The sequence below is a fragment of the Gobio gobio genome (assembly GCF_949357685.1).
Source record: "Gobio gobio genome assembly, chromosome: 22".
NCBI classification, from domain to species: Eukaryota; Metazoa; Chordata; class Actinopteri; order Cypriniformes; family Gobionidae; genus Gobio; species Gobio gobio.
In genome coordinates, this window is record NC_137118.1 from 6,512,983 (window position 1) to 6,530,331 (window position 17,349).

Below are 17,349 nucleotides of genomic sequence, written 5' to 3' on the forward strand. Positions count from 1 at the left end.
TTCAATATGCGTTTTGGTGAGTTGAACGAAATGGAATGTATTGCTGCATTTGTCTCAAACCCATTCATGCTCATTGATATAGAACAGGTTGCAGCCAAATTCCAGCAAGTATTTTCTTTGTCAAGTGGAGTTGACATGGAGATGATTGATTTGCAAAATGACATAGAGCTGAAAGCCAGATCAAGGGACAGTGACTTTTGGGGACTTGTCAACAGAGAGAAGTTTCCTCTCCTCACTACATGTGCACTTAAAGTGACTGCGTACTTTGGATCAACTTACCTCTGTGAAATGGCATTTTCACAGATGAAAATAATTAAATCAAAGTATAGGATCCGCCTCACTGACAGACACCTCACAGACTGCCTCAAACTTGCTGTCTCTAGCTATGAGCCAGACTTCAGAGTACTCACAGACAGTTTTCAGTCACAGCCATCACACTGACTTGAGTGTAACAGTAACATTACTGCAGCAGTTTTGCTTTCTGATGGCATTGTGAAAAGTGATGTTGCATAAGACGGGGCATATAACTGCACTTAGCTTAATTGAGATTGTCAAGCATTTTGTTAGTACAGTTCATTTATAAAATGTTAATGGTAGTACATTTACTGCTGACAATGGCACTTTGTTCAGTTCAGTGCCATTTCATATGATCTGATCACTGCAAGTGTTACAGTGTTGTTACATTGTTACAGCATTTTCTTGGTTGCATCAGTTTGATAAAAGTTGAAAATGTAATTCAAATACAATTAAAATACTACAACCCCAAATCAGAAAAAGTTGGGACAGTATGGAAAAAAAAAGAAAAAAAAGAAGTGAATTCTAAATTTACTTTGAATTGTATTTCATTCATTGCAGACAATATGAAAACAAAATATTTCATGTTTTGTCTGGTCAACTTCATGTCATTTGTAAATATGCATCCTTTCCTGTCATTCAGACCTGCAACACATTTAAAAAAAAGTTGGGACAGTAAAGCATTTACCACTTTGTAATGTTGCCATTTCTTTTCACAACACTTAAAAGACGTTTAGGGACTGAAGACACCAAGTGATGAAGTGTTTCAGGTGTAATTTTGTCCCATTCTTCCTGCAAACAAGTCTTAAGGTGGGCAACAGTACGGGGTCTTCGTTGTCGCATTTTGCGCTTCAAAATGCCCCACACATTCTCTATTGGAGACAGGTCGGGACTGCAGGCAGGCCAGTCAAGTACCCGTACCCTCTTCCTCTGCAGCCAGGACTTTGTAATGTGTGCAGAATGTGGTTTTGCATTGGCTTGTTGAAATATGCATGGACGTCCCTGGAAAAGATGTCTTCTTGAAGGCAGCATATTATGCTCCAAAATCTCTATGTACTTTTCAGCATTAATGGTGCCTTCACAGAAGTGCAAGTTACCTTTGCCAAGGGCACTGACACAACCCCATACCATGACAGACCCTGGCTTTTGGACTTGTTGCTGGTAACAGTCTGGATGATCCTTTTCTTCTTTGGTCCGGAGCACACGGCGTCCATTCCTCCCAAAAAATACCTCAAATACTGATTCATCTGACCACAGTACACGTTTCCACTGTGTGATGGTCCATCCCAGATGCCTCCGAGCCCAGAGAAGTCGACGGCGCTTCTGGACACTGTTAACATAGGGCTTCCTTTTGGCACAGTACAGTTTTAACTGGCATTTGTGGATGTAACTACGGATTGTGGTACTTGACAAAGGTTTGCCAAAGTAGTCCTGAGCCCATGTGGTGGTATCGCTTATAGATGAATGACGATTCTTGATGCAGTGCCGCCTGAGGGATCGGAGATCACGGTTGTTCAGCTTAGGCTTGCGCCCTTGTCCTTTACGCACTGAAATTCCTCCAGATTCCTTGAATCTTTTAATTATGTTATGTACTGTTGAATGTGAAATATCCAAATCTCTTCCAATCTTTCTTTGAGGAACATTGTTTTTAAACATTTCAATAATTTTCTCACATATTTGTTGGCAAACTGGGGATCCTTGGCCCATCTTTGCTCCTAAACGATTAGACCTTTCTTGGATGCTGCTTTTGTACCAAATCATAATTACAATCACCTTTTGACATCACCTGTTTCAAATCACATCATTATTTAACCATTTTACCTCATTACTAGCCCTAAATTGCTCCTGTCCCAACTTTCTTTTAAATGTGTTGCAGGTCTGAATGACAGGAAAGGATGCATATTTACAAATGACATGAAGTTGACCAGACAAAACATGAAATATTTTGTGTTCATATTGTCTGAAATGAAATACAAGTCAAAGTAAATTTAGAAATCACTTCTTTTTTTATTTTATTTGCGTTTTCCATACTGCCCCAACTTTTTCTGATTTGGGGTTGTAAATAAAAGGCCTCAAATTGGAAGGCGAATCTGGGCTATCTTTTTCTATCTATTATTCGATAAGTAGATCTTGCCTTTCATCAAGGCCGAGGTTAGGGATCTTTGGCTTGAAAAGGTTGGTGACCACTGATCTAGGTAATACCCAGATGAGAGATTCACAATTGTGTCATCCGAAACAACTCGGTCAAATAATTCAACAAGAGTAGCGTTAGCTTTTTGTTTTTCAATCAATTCATCACGTGACACTGACAAAATTGAAGGGATTTCTAGACTTTTACAAACCACCTTCTCAGCTCAGCTTGTGTTTTACTCATAGATTGATTTATCACACAAGAAGGTACCACATTTGTAGGGCAGGTCAAAGTTCCAACACCATCATGGTGCAAGCACTAGATGTGGTGAATAATTTCGCCAGACACGATCCCCAGCCAAATCATTCCCCAGAACTACCTGTATTCCTTCCACATGCAAGCAGGAATGAACAGCCACCTCCACTTCGCCCTGAATCAACTCAAATAATTTGATGAAGTGAGACAGACATAACATTCAAGCCAATGCCCTTAACCAACATATTGCTTCCAGTATAAGAATCAGGTGATAAAGGCAACACAGACTCTAGCACAAAGGTTTCTGATGACCCTGTATCCCGCAGAATCTTAACTGGTACACTTTTTGTGGCACCAAAAGTTCTAACAGATCCTTCTGTAACGAATGGAGTAAACGCTGAAGTGCCATGGGTTATGTGATCAGATCTCTGGACGTTGCCTGTCAAGTCAGACTTGAAGAAAAGCAGGATACTGTTGGTGGAATAAGAATAGTTTGTGTATAAGTGTTAAGCACTAATTGGGAACATCTGGTACAAAACACAATATTTGTATTTTGTAAAGCATTTGGATGTCAAGCTATCAACCTAACAAAGTGACTGGAGACTAAATTAAGACATTAATACTGCGATGGGATTATAGTTAAAACAAAGCCCAGGAGTGCGCTGCGATGTGCTTAATGAATGTTTTCCTCACCCTTGTAATTATGTTGTCTGATTTCTGATCTATTTAATTGGTTATCCAATGATGCCCAGTGGGCTTAATTTTTGAAACATGGGCAGAATGAATTTGTGTAAACAGTTTGCCAAATCATTCTTATGTAAGTTAGTTATAAAAATACCTTACAAAAAGCACAGATGCATATTTTATGTTATTTTATTTTATGTCGGATGGACGGACGGACGGACGGACAAACGGATGGACAGACAGACAGACAGACAGACAGACAGACAGATAGATAGATAGATAGATAGATAGATAGATAGATAGATAGATAGATAGATAGATAGATAGATAGATAGATAGATAGATAGATAGATAGATAGATAGATAGATAGATAGATAGATAGATAGATAGATAGATAGATAGATAGATAGATAGATAGATAGATAGACAGATAGATAGATAGATAGATAGATAGATAGATAGATAGATAGATAGACAGATATGGATGGATGGAAGTATAGATAGATAGATAGATAGATAGATAGATAGATAGATAGATAGATAGATAGATAGATAGATAGATAGATAGATAGATAGATAGATAGATAGATAGATAGATAGATAGATAGATAGATAGATAGATAGATAGATAGATAGATAGATTCTAAAGACATATATATAGACAGACAGACAGTCATATAGACAGACAGACTGACAGACAGACATATAGACAGACAGAAAGACAGACAGACATACATATAGACAGAAAGACAGACAGACATACATATAGACAGACAGACAATCATGTAGACAGACATATAGACAGACAGACTGACTGACAGACAGACATATAGACAGACAGACATATAGACAGACAGACATACCTTTAAACGGACAGACAGTCATATAGACAGACAGACATATAGAAAGACAGACAGACAGACAGACTGACTGACAGACAGACATGCATATAGACATACATACATACAGACAGACAGACATATAGACATACAGACAGACAGACAGACATACATATAGACAGACAGACAGACATACATATATACAGACAGACAGGCAGACATATAGACAGACAAGAAGACTGACTGACTGACAGACATATAGACAGACAGGCAGACAGACTGACTGACTGACAGACAGACATATAGATGAACATATAGACAGACAGGCAGACAGACATATAGACAGACAGACAGACATATAGACGGACAGACAGACATATAGACAGACAGACAGACAGACATATAGACGGACAGACAGACATATAGACAGACAGAAATATAGGCATACAGACAGACATACAGACAGAAATATAGACAGACAGACAGACATATAGACATACAGACAGACATACATATAGGCATACAGACATACATATAGACAGACAGACATATAGGCATACAGACATACATATAGACAGACAGACATATAGGCATACAGACATATAGACATACAAATAGACAGACAGACAGACATATAGACAGACAGACATACATATAGACAGACAGACAGACAGACATACATATATACAGACAGACAGACAGACATATAGACAGACAAGGAGACTGACTGACAGACATATAGACAGACAGGCAGACAGACTGACTGACTGACAGACAGACAGACATATAGATGGACATATAGACAGACAGGCAGACAGACATATAGACAGACAGACAGACAGACATATAGACGGACAGACATATAGGCATACAGACAGACATATAGACATACAGACAGAAATATAGACAGACAGACAGACATATAGACATACAGACAGACATACATATAGGCATACAGACATACATATAGACAGACAGACATATAGGCATACAGACATACATGTAGACAGACAGACATATAGGCATACAGACATATAGACATACAAATAGACAGACAGACAGACAGACAGACAGACAGACATATAGACAGACAGACAGACAGACAGACAGACATGCAAACAGACATATAGATAGACAGACATATAGACAAACAGACAGACATATAGACAGACATACATAAAGGCAGACAGACAGACAGACAGACAGACAGATAGATAGATAGATAGATAGATAGATAGATAGATAGATAGATAGATAGATAGATAGATAGATAGATAGATAGATAGATAGATAGATAGATAGATAGATAGATAGATAGATAGATAGATAGATAGATAGATAGATAGATAGATAGATAGATAGATAGATAGATAGATAGATAGATAGATAGATAGATAGATAGATAGATCTTGTTAATTTATATATTATAAAATAAGTTATATTTTCAAATAATATTACAAATAAAATGATTAATAATTAAATTGTACAGTACAGTTTCCTTTAGCATTTCGCAGAAATCAGGAAACAGTCATGGTCTTTCGGGGAAAACCTTGTCCAAAGAAAACAATGGTACCATGGAAACCCTGACACAACAACAACAACAACAACAAAAAACTCAACCCATCTATTTTTTCCCATCAAAACGGTCGCATGCTTAGACTTCCATTGCTAATCATGTATGTTTGCATTATCATCCTTATTTGTTGTGTTTCTAGGATTACCTCTGGGTCAATATAAAGATCCCTGACATTTCGTACAGTGTTAAACTAAGGTGAAAAGAGCCATCGCCGTATTGTCTCCACTCCCTGGGGCACGACACTTACTCCATGAGGTCTTGTATTAAGATGCCTAGGGTATCCATGTTTAAGTAAGTAGACAAAGACACCTGGCCATTGTCAACTGCATGTCTTTGAAGGCGCACGATGTGTAGAGTTTCAGCAAGTGCCCTCAGGCGGTTGACTATGGGACTTTATTCACAAAAGGGCTGGTCCTGAACAGTGGACACACCAAACTTATCTGACCTTATTTCAATCCCATCCCACAAAGGAAGGTGCTCTATAAAAGGACTCTTAGTTCGCAAGACAATCTCACAGGCAGAGGATACCCAAACCAACCGCAAGCATGATACAAGGTGCGTACGTGTCCTAGGGCGTGTAACTGTGGGATATGCGCTGAGCTCCTGGATGTACTGATTTTGAATATGGTGTTATTTTCTTCCACGAACAGGTTCACATTCAGCAAACGGCAGGAAATATATTCTCCTCAACATCTTCCTCTTCCTCCTAGCTACAAAATTCGACAAAAGCATTCAGTTAGCACTGAGCGATTGTGGATCAGATTACAGACGTCCAGGTATAGTTCTGATTTATGGTTTCGATGAACCACACGGAAGGTGCTTTCAAGCTTGAAATGCTGATTAACAAAAATGATTGATTTAAATGGGTTTCTTTTGCCTCAAGTAAGAGTTCATGCCAGTTTTTGTACAGCTAATCCGCACGTTCTTATCACGATAGAGTACACAGACATCTCGGTGGACTGTGGAACGGAATACATCAGTCTGGCCATCAAATTCTGTCCTGTTCTATACACTGGCTACAACGAATCAGAGTTAATCCTCAACAACGTCATCAATAACCCAGATTGCATAGGGACCGTCGACACTACCGTCTTACCGCCCGTGGCACGATTTAGGTTCCCGCTGAACTCAACCCATGCCTGCGGCAGCAATTTTATCGTGAGTAATACACTGAGTTGGAAAAAAATTGCTAAACAATTACAAGAAAATGGCAAGTAACATTGAATTAAACATGAAATGTTGAAGTATTTTCTTGTAAAACATACTCTAATAATGATTAATACGGTGTACAAGTAGACTCAACAAATTCATAACAAATATTTAAAAACTAAAGGGTCAATCTTATAGCATCAAATACAATTCGTTCCTAACTTTTCTCCACAGACGATCACAGGTCCAGGGACAGGCGTGTTCTCCGATTTCTCCAACATCGAGACCGTCAACGTCAGTGGAGTTGTACGATCGAGTGAAATCACAACAGGCACCGTGACGTATAACGCCGAGCTGAAGTACTACTACTCATGCTCTTATCCTCTGGAGTACATGATCAACAACACTCAAGTGGATGTGTAAGCACTCGTTTTCTCTCACGCTATCGCAAACCAGGTGTAAGATCTGTTTACCTCGGGATAAAAGAACAAAAACTCACTGGGGAATAAGTCTTGGTGTAATGTCGCATTTCCAATCTAATTGGTCCATCCCTGTCGTTGCCTTAAGGGACAGGGAAACTATACCAGATTCACAATAGAGAGACACAATGACACATATACGCATGTCTAGTCTGTGAGTTGTCAACATTGAGTATTTGTAGGCTCTTTCAAGTCAACTTTAACCTCGTTCTGCCTTTTTAAAGGTCGTCCTCCTCGATTGCAGTAAAAGACAACAATGGCAGTTTCATCAGCACTCTAAATCTTAGACTCTTCGGAGTAAGTCAATCCTTAAACTGGACCATCCGTTAAGATTAGATCAGCTAGAAACAAATGCTAATCATCTGAATGTGTTTCATTTCTCAGGACATAAACTACACCCAGCCCCTCGTCATCCCTCCCCTTGGTATTGAGCTGAGGACAAATGTGTTTGTGCAAGTGGAGGCCACCAACTTGACCTCCCAGTAAGACACGTCTCATTGAGTATCATTGTGGCAGTAAATCGAGCAGTTTTGCGTTGAAGTTGACTATTGGTATGTACTTCACAGGTACTTATTGCTGCTGGACAGATGCTATGCCTCCACTTCCAACGCACCCGCCACCAAAACCTTCTTCAACCTCTTTATGCCGTAAGTTTAATCATAAAAGTAGTATTCTTCTTTTTTAATATTATTAATAATAATTTATATCTTTTTAAATATTTAACATTTTATTTAATATATTGTTTGTTTTTAATATTTTTTAACCCAAACTTCAATCATAATGCAGTATCCTTAGCTTATTGAAAAGACCATATGAATTCTGAGATTGAAAGTGAAAGTATTGACATAATGCGGTATCATTTGGTTCTGTTCTATATTAACCCTTAAAAAATAATTTTGACTGTACTATGGTACCCAACCGCTGGGTTAAAACAACCCATTCACTGGGTTAAAACAACCCAATTGCTGGGTTTGTCCATTTTCAACCCAACTTGGGTTGTTTTTAACTCAGCATTTTTTAGAGTATTCAGTGATGATGTCAAATCTCTCAGTTCTCTGATCTATACTATGGTACTGGACAATTACTATAGTCATATATCATGGTGTGTGTACATGGGACGGTCAGAGTACACTCTAAAAATGATGGGTTAAAAACAACCTAAGTTGGGAAGAAAATTGACAAACCCAGCAATTGGGTTGTTTTAACCAAGCGGTTGGGTTAAATGTTTGGGTAGTTTTATTTGACTCAACTATTGCTAAAAAATGGCTTAAACTCTGCAGACCCTGTACAGGGTCCGGAAGGACATCGTCATGGATATACTTTACATTATAAATGTCTGTGGAGGAGCTCTGACCTCATATGTGGTACCATTTGAAAGCTTAGAGTCTCTACTTTCTGGAGACATACATCACTTAGGCATTTGTTTTACACAAAGTAACTTATTTACACTAAATTACTCTTGAGACCATTTCCGCCTGGATTTGTCCAACCCAAATTGAAAAGCTTCCCATACCCACATACAGTGGTCTAAATACAAAATGTTGGTGTCATTTTACATAAAACACTAGTAAAAGTGATAAACATGTACAGACAAAAATCTTTTTTCCAGTATTTTCTGGAATTTAGTGGAAACAGCCAAAACTGTCTGCAGGGTGCTGGAGCACACTGGGCCTGAGTTATACACTTTCAAAAATTAATTTATAACCAAAAATTACAGATCGGGGGGGGGGGGGGGGGGGGGGGGATTACAGATCAGACAACATATACTTACATGTTTATATGTGTTTTATGTAACTTCAAAGGGTTTCCTTTAAAATGACACCAAAATTGTGTATTTAGATATGTGGGTATGGGAAGCTTTTCAATTTGGGTAGGCCAAATTCAGGCGGAAATCCCCAAAATGGTCCCAGAGCTTAAGTGGTTAAATTAACCCAAAGTATGTTGGAAATTAACATGTATTAATATTAATTCGTTTAATGAATAATAATTAAATTGCTTATTAATAAATGTTCACATTTTGATTATTATCGTTAACTATAGTAATTATGTGTCTGATTTTCATTTCCAACCTATTTTGGGGTCATTTTAAGCCAGCCATAGAGTAATTTTAAACAATAGTTGGGTTAAATAAAACTGCCCAGCACGTTGGGCAAACATTTAACAACCACCGGGTTAAAACAACCCATTCACTGGGTTAAAACCATTTCATTTTCAACTCAAACAACATAATACCCATTACACCTTGTACAAAAGCCATGTTTGTAAAATGATCAAATCTGTCTGAAAGTGATTGGAGGGCTTGTGATAGAATAATTTGTTTGATGATTTGTTTGATAAGTTGTGAAATGGGTCATCTCACTAAAATGCTGGTGAATGGGGAGATGCAGCTTGCTCGGTTCTCGTTTCCTGCCTTCCGCTTTACTGAGCAACAGAACCAGACAGTGTCGACGTACTATCTGCACTGCATCACCAGACTGTGTGAAATATCAACCTGCGCTACATTTAGGGTAAACACATACGCACACACAACATAAACTACCCATTTACATCATTTGTTCTTAGAATTTATATAAGTTATGTCTAACCAGAATAGAAGCCCTTTTGGCTTGGGCTGGATCATATTGTTAGCATCATGCTGTTTCAGTTGCGCTACATTAATATTTATGTTCCTGGCTGTCAGTGTCACTATACAGCCAAGCTTTGCTATTTTTGTGGGGACATTTGAGGACGTTTTGTCCCCACAAAAATAGCAACACACACATACAGTTCATCTACCCAGACAAATATTGGCCGAGACACTTTTTGGACTCACCAAGACCTATTGCTCTTTCCACAGCAATGTCGCAAACGAAAAAGGAGAGACGATGCACCCATCCCTCCTTCTCCAAATGGAGTCACAGAAAGCACCACCATCACATCACCAGCCATCACCATACGTGCAGAGAACGGTACGTTCCTTCCCCTTTTTGAAAACTAAATGAATCAATCTAACACTACCTACACTGCTTTCTGAGAAACTGACTCTATACTGTTTATTTCATTTCAGTGGTGGCAACAAAAGAGGAAGGTGAGCATTCACTTTTTGACATTTAAACATGTAATATTAGTGTTGGCGAGTCATTCACTGAACGTACAGTGGTGGCCAAAATTATTAGAACAACTGACAGATCTGAAAATATTGACCTCCAAAGCGTGATTTAATTTCATAATGTTCATGAAACATGCAGATTGTTGCTCTGACCATCAAATATCAGATGAAGTGAGTCGTACTGTTTTTTATCCACTTTAATATTTGGTATGTCTACCTTTCTCCTTTCCTCACATCTCTTTGGCATAGTGTCAATATATTTCCTCTGAGAACTTCAACACTAATATTATTACATGCATCTGCAACTGAAGCCAAAGGCTTTCCTTTAAATTTACAATAGATCTGGGGCCATTTTCACAAAGCATTTTATCTTACCACTAGGAGTTCTTCTAAATGGCAGTAAAGTTGTTTGTTAAAGGCGCACTATGTAACCTTTTTTCAGTAAAATATCCAAAAACCACTGGGCCAGTGTTATATATTTTGTTCAGTTGAGTACTTACAATATCCCAAATGTTTCCAATTATTTGTAAATCGTGAGAATATTGCTATTTTGAAAAGTGGAAATGGCGCCGGTGACTGTGGCATAATAAAAGTCCCGCTGCTCGCGAGGCGTGTGTTGCGTTAATCTTATTAAAGGTCCCATGGCATGGCATTTTTCTATTATTTTATAATGTTTCCTGAGGTGTACTTATATTGTTAGTATGATTTTTACATTAAAAAATTTCATGATTTAGAAATAAAAGGCATTTTTTTCTATACTGTTATTACCCCTCTGGCTGAATGCCCTGTTTCAAGGGGCGTGTCTGCTGTGAGACTTCAGTGAAAACGCCCACTGTTGTGATTGGCTGACATCTTTGCATTTGAAATGAGTGTTAGATTATGTTGCAGAGGAAGGGGAGGTAACCTTTCCTGGTATGACGTCATAAAAGGAAAATTCCAGATCAGCTCATCTGAGCTCTCATTTTCTCAAAGGCAGAGAAAGACAGCCAGAACTCGGTTTACACCCATCAACATTTCTAGCCACTTGGGGACCATATACAGGCTAGGGGAACTCATATTAATGTTAAAAAACCTCATAAAATGAAATTTTCATGCCATGGGACCTTTAACAATCGCTCCAGCGGCCTTGCTCAGCTCCACAACACTCGGTCCTGCTCTGCTTCATACTAGAGTAACGTCAATAATCACATCCATCAACATGAGTCCTATCCCGTTTCTTTTCCACTGGCTGTGAGGGGAAGAGCACAAATCCCAAGGTTCTGCGCTCAAACTTGGCGTCATCAAACTACGCCTTTGTTTTGAATAGGCGACCTCTAGAGGATGGAAAAGTTACATAGTGCAGGTTTAAGAGTTTTCTCTTAAAACCTATCCACAAAGCTGCTGAGAACAACTTTTACTAAGGAATAAAGAGAAGTCTTAAGCTAAGCGTAAGGGCGGGGTTGCCCTCGTTGCTATGGATGATGTCAACAACTATGACCACATTGATTGGCTGATAGGGGTCAGTGATTTAATTATAGAAATATTTAGTTGAACGAGGTTTCATGTTGCTATATTCAAATAAAGATTTTAAAAAGTAAGCCAAGTGTCACTAATTAAACTAGTATGTTCAGCTAATTGAACATAAAGTGTTCAGAACACATTTCTAAGACAGCTTGCTTGTGCAGGTTTGCGCTCCACAACATCAGGAAGATCAGACCGTTCCTAACAGAGCACGCAACACAGCTTCTTGTTCAGGCCCTGGTTATTTCTAGACTTGACTACTGCAATGCGCTTCTGGCTGGACTCCCCTCTTGTGCGATCCAAACACTTTGAATGATCCAGAATGCAGCAGCACGTCCTGTCTTCAACGAGCCCAAAAGGACCCACGTCACTCCTCTCTTCATCTCTCTGCACCGGCTACCACTCGCTGCTCGCATCAAGTTTAACACGCTGAAGCTTGCCTACAGAGCCACCACGCGCTCAGCTCCTGCATACTTTGACTCGATTCTACAAATCCACAACCCCACCAGAAGCCTTCGCTCAGCTAAGGCTTGTAGTACCATCACAGAGAGGCAAAAAATCCCATTCCAGAACATTTTCATTCAACGTTCCCAGCTGGTGGAACGATCTTCCCACCGCCATCCGAAACGCAGAATCATTGACAACATTCAAAAGTCAACTAAAAACTCAGCTCTTCCCTTAACCTCATAAAAAAAACCCCCCAAAAAAAAAACGTTCCTTTCCTCTTTCTTCCCCTTTTTTCCCTCCCTACTCTAGCCTGTGCTACACTGAGCAATGTACACGGTCTCAGTATTTCAGGCACTTGTTGCGCTTACTCGACTCTTAATGACCAATCGCTTCGTGTACTCCCAAGTTGCAAGTCGCTTTGGATAAAAGCGTCTGCTAAATGCATAAATGTAAATGTAATTGTCAGCCTCTTACATGTCTGCATCTCAAGAGATTGCAGAATTCAAGCAAAAATTATGTTTTATAAATAAAGTTTGTGAGTAGCACGTTCAAATGCATGGTCTATCTAATCAGCCTGAGAGGAGGTATATCCACAGCTGAGAGCTGAGTTACCTCGACAGTTTTCTGCATCCCTCTGCCACCCCGTTCCTCACTCACGGTCTGCAACGCGGGGCATAACTCTGGGTTTGGGCTAAATTCCAAGCTCGGAGCCCTCGATCCTAATATGCCTAATATGCTCATATATTCTTTTACTCTATTCGATCATTTGTAAGTGGGAACTCGTAAAAACAATGGCCACAGGTAATCTGACATTTTTTTTTTATTTTTATTATTAAATATACATTTATTATTGCCTCAATGTTGTATAGTGTCTTTGGGCGGATTGCAGCCATTAGGATTGTTTAGTGATTTGGTCTTAGTGACTTAGGAGTCCTCTCGACTACTCCTAGCGTTTCACTGATTTAGGGAGCTAGTTTTAGTGCTAAAATGCTTTGTGAAATACTCTTAGAGCTAAAATTTAGGAGTCCTAAAATTAAGACTGACACGCACGCCCATTATTTTTAAGAGTTTCTCCTAAATCGCCAAGTTAGGAGCTACTTTTACCCTTACGATGTTTTGTGAATACGGCCCCTGTCCAGTTTATTTTCCAACTCACCCCAAATGTTCTCGATGGGGTTGAGGTCTGGACTTTGAGGGGGCCAGGCCATCATTTTCAATGTTCCAGCAGATTCCTTCTGTCACAGGTAGTTCCGACAATAGAAGAATGTTTCAGGGCATTGTCCTCTTGGAAAATAAATCCAGGCCCAATAAGACGACTCCCAGATGCCAAGTGTTCTAATAATTTTGGCCACCACTGTAGCTTCGTTAACTTAACTAAATACCAAATTAACCAAGCAAACGTTGGCAATGATCAAGCGCTCACTTGTAGAATGTTAATATGTAGTGTCTGAAAGTTTGATATGTTTAAGTAAATCGATTTGTTCAGATAAATCATGTGAATGAACCAGACAAAAAAAAAAAAAAAAAAAACAGAAACATGTATGAGGCAGATCTTTTTATAAATGAATGTACAGATGAATGAACCACTGCTGTCTATCACTGTTTTAGTGTTTTTAAATGTAGCTGTTTTTCACTGTAAAAAAATTATATGATAAATAAGTTATGAGAACATATGTTTTTACATTGTTTTAACTAACCAAAATAAGTTAAGCAATTTTCAACTTTTTTTATAAGTTATATAAGATTCAACTCTTTTTTTAAAGCTGCTGTCCCTGACTTTTTTTGTGTTCAAGATTTACAAACATTATATAATGAGAATGTACAATATGAATCCATTTTCCAAACCGTGTTTTTGTCTTACCCTGAATCATTATGGTACATTTATAATAAGTGTTTATATTGGGACTATTTCAGACCGGTCTGGTAGGAACCGCTGCGGAGGAGCACAGTCCATGCGTGACTCGCCATAGACTTAAACAGAGAGAAGTAGATCCGGCTGCAATGTTCTTCCGCAAGACGCATGCAGTTCTGTTTATTAACCGCTAGAGCGCAAAAAGTTACGGACTGCAGCTTTAAAGTCAGTTTAATGTCATTTAAGTTGACATGACTTAAACATCTAAATTGATTGTATTAAAAAAATTAAGGCAGCAACTTTTTATATATATTTAAAAAAAATCTTAATATTTTAAAGCCAAAGAAATACTCTTGAAATGTTTTTTTTTCTATAATAATACTACTAGATTATATAAATATTGCTGCCTTAAATAGCTTTAAATATCCTTAAAAAGTTTGGGGTCAGTAATATTTTTAAAAGAAGTCTCTTAAGCTGTCTGAATTTGTTTGATCAAAAATACAGTAATGTGTTATTGTGCTTTTTTAACATATTTTAAAACGAAATGTATTCCTGTGATGGCAAAGCTGCATTTTTAGCATCATTACTACAGTTTCAGTGTCACATGATCCTTTCGAAATCCTTCTGACATGCTGATTTGGTGCTTAAGAAACATTTATTATTATCAATGTTGACAACAGTTGTGCTGCTTAATTTTGATGTGGAAATTTTGATAAATAGAAATTTCAAAACAACGACATTTAATTTGAAACAGGACTCTTTTGTAACATTTATAAATACCCTTAAAGGATTAGTTCAACACCCCCATCTCATCCAAGATGTTAATGTCTTTCTTTCTTCAGTCGAAAAGAAAATATGTTTTTTGGGGAAAACATTCCAGGATTTTCCTTCAAATGGTTTTCAATTGCAACCAAAATGATGAAGGTCCAAATCAATCCAGTTTCAAAGCGCTTCGAAGGGCTTCAGAGACGATCCCAGATGAGGAATAGAGTCTTATCTAGTCAAGTCAAGTCAAGAAGCTTTTTATTGTCATTTCAACCATATATAGCTGACGCAGTACACAGTGAAATGAAACAGCGTTCCTCCTGAACCCAGGTGCTACATAAGACAACATAAAGCAAACAGTCACAGAACAGAAAAACACAGGGTGAGAACTAAAATCCTCGCCACATAAAGTGCATGTGTGCAGCTAGTGAAACGATCTCTCATTTTCAAATAAAATTACAAATTAATATACTTTTTAACCTAAATTGTTCATCTTGCGCTGCTCTACGGCTGCCAGTGATTGCACAATCACGTTGAGATGTCACACTAGACGTAGGCGAAAGTACCGCCCCAACCAAACGTGCGAGGACTAATACAAACGCCCTTTACCAAAAAAAACACTCCGTCTTGAAATTCTAAATCATCCAACATCGTTGTTTTACCTTTTTTTTTTGTTAAAGGGCGTTTGTATTCGTCTTCGCATGTGCGCTTTGTAAATCCTGGGGTGTTACTTCCGCCTACGTCTAGTGTGACGTTTTCGTTGTTACTGGAGGCCGCAGAGCAGCGCAAGATGAGTAATTTAGGTTAAAAAGTATATATGTATTTTTTTTTTAAATGACCAATTATTTCTCTAGATAAGACCCCATTCCTCATCTGGGATTGTGCAGAGTCTCTGAAGTGATTCGAAGCGCTTTGCAACTGCATTGATTTGGACCTTCAATATTTTGGTTGCAATTGAAAACCATAATGTGAAGAAAAATCCTGGAATGTTTTCCTCAAAAACAGTCATTTCTTTTCGACTGAAGAAAGAAAGACATGAACATCTTGGATGAGATGGGGGTGTGTAAAATAGGCCTATAAGGAAATTTTCGTTTTGAAGTGAACTAATCCTTTAATGTCTTTTGTTCCATTTATTGCATCCTTGCTGAACAAAAGAAGTGATTTCTTCTAAAAAAAAAAAAAAAAAAAGACTAACCCCAAACTTTTGAACAGTGGTGTATAGTTAGCTACTTTTTGCTTGTAGCTCAGTCGATCTAACCTCATATGTCTTTGCATCTCAGAAGTGATAATCAGCACGAAAAAGCCTGTGGACTCCTCTGTGGGGCTCGGCGTAGCTGTGGGCATCCTGGCATTCGCCTGCATCATGATCGTGGGAATGGGAGCACTTTACTACAAAAGACACTGGAACAATGCACCTTCGAAAATGCCCCGGTGAGCTGAGATGCCCTGCTCCTTCTCCAAGAGAGGATCTCCCATCGCCGGAGGGCTGAGCAGGGCTCAGCGTAGAACTGTTTTCGGACAACAACTTGATCTTTCCTGTAATGCTTCTTGGTGAATAATCTTAGCATGTGGTTTAGAAAAGCAACAGTGCACTACATCAGCTCTACACATGAAACCTGCGTTTAAGTATAGCTTGGACCTGGGGATACATGTTAAAAGCACAACCAAAACAGAGCTTTTAATCCTTAGATTATAGATAAGGCAATATGAATTCTCTGGGATTTCCTGTTTTTCGAATTGAAGTGCATTAAAAGTGAAAGTATTGACTGACCCATCAAATGAATCCAATCCCAGTGAGCACACGCTGTGGTACCTATAAAACACAAAAAAGAGGTACATTTGAATGTGTGTGGAGGGTTTGGAAGTGAGAGCGCTTTTTAAGACAGTCCCTAATACCTTCCAAAATGTTCCACTGAATGTGTTATTTATTAAAGTACTCTTTCTGCTTAACATACTCACATACAGGCCAAAACATCCTGCATTTACAATGAAACTTGTAACATTTATATCGACACATTTGAACACGCACACACTGTAGCAGATTATTATAGATTCCTTCTGCTTGTCCAACTTCATAAATAAAGAAATGGGAATGAAAGCCATTTTAAATGAGAGTGGGCTGAAGGGGAGTGCAGCAATGCGTAGATTTTTTAGATCTGAAGTTATGTTCTTGGCTTTGCACTTTGTATCATTATACTTCCTATGGCAGGCTGAGCTCTTAAAAGTAGATGTATATTTGTGATTCATCCATTAATGCATGCTTCATATGAATAAAGGCTGCTGGTTCAA

The 17,349-nt window shown here is 38.5% G+C and overlaps 1 protein-coding gene across 1 annotated transcript; it reads left to right on the forward strand.

Moving 5' to 3' along the window:
* Nucleotides 1-6,325: 6,325 nt before the first annotated feature.
* Nucleotides 6,326-16,495, forward strand: LOC307119149 (zona pellucida-like domain-containing protein 1; the record flags this gene model as incomplete). The annotated part of the gene is made up of 11 exons (XM_079805228.1): nt 6,326-6,335; nt 6,431-6,556; nt 6,718-6,938; nt 7,164-7,348; nt 7,633-7,705; nt 7,793-7,890; nt 7,975-8,055; nt 9,747-9,915; nt 10,245-10,356; nt 10,455-10,475; nt 16,341-16,495. 11 exons carry the CDS (start codon nt 6,326-6,328, stop codon nt 16,493-16,495), a joined length of 1,251 nt encoding a protein of 416 aa, XP_079661354.1.
* Between the last annotated feature and the right edge of the window lie 854 nt (nt 16,496-17,349).